General features: G+C 72.1%; 1 protein-coding gene across 1 annotated transcript in view; it reads right to left on the minus strand.

The window, feature by feature from the left end:
- MVP (major vault protein) overlaps positions 1 to 201 on the minus strand; it is a gene marked incomplete at its 3' end in the record, with an annotated part of 10,019 nt that overhangs the window by 2,528 nt on the left and 7,290 nt on the right. Inside the window, 1 exon segment of the mRNA XM_010288327.1 lies at positions 27 to 137. Within this exon segment, the coding sequence (XP_010286629.1) occupies positions 27 to 137 (111 nt within the window).

Raw genomic sequence — 201 nt, forward strand, 5'->3', positions numbered from 1 at the left:
CCCCCCCCAGCCCCAGACCCGGGGGCCCCCCCCGCCCCCGCCGCTCCCGGTAGTCGTAGACCTGCACGGCGGCATTGTGGGGCACCTGGTAGGTGACAGCGCGGGTGCGATCACGCTGAGGGACCCCAACATCCGGGCTGGAAGAGGAATAGACCCCGGCGTGCCCACTGCAGGTGTCTCCACGGGCTTCAGCCAGCAGCG

Source organism: Phaethon lepturus, unplaced genomic scaffold (genome assembly GCF_000687285.1).
Source record: "Phaethon lepturus isolate BGI_N335 unplaced genomic scaffold, ASM68728v1 scaffold19550, whole genome shotgun sequence".
In the NCBI taxonomy this organism is placed as follows: domain Eukaryota; kingdom Metazoa; phylum Chordata; class Aves; order Phaethontiformes; family Phaethontidae; genus Phaethon; species Phaethon lepturus.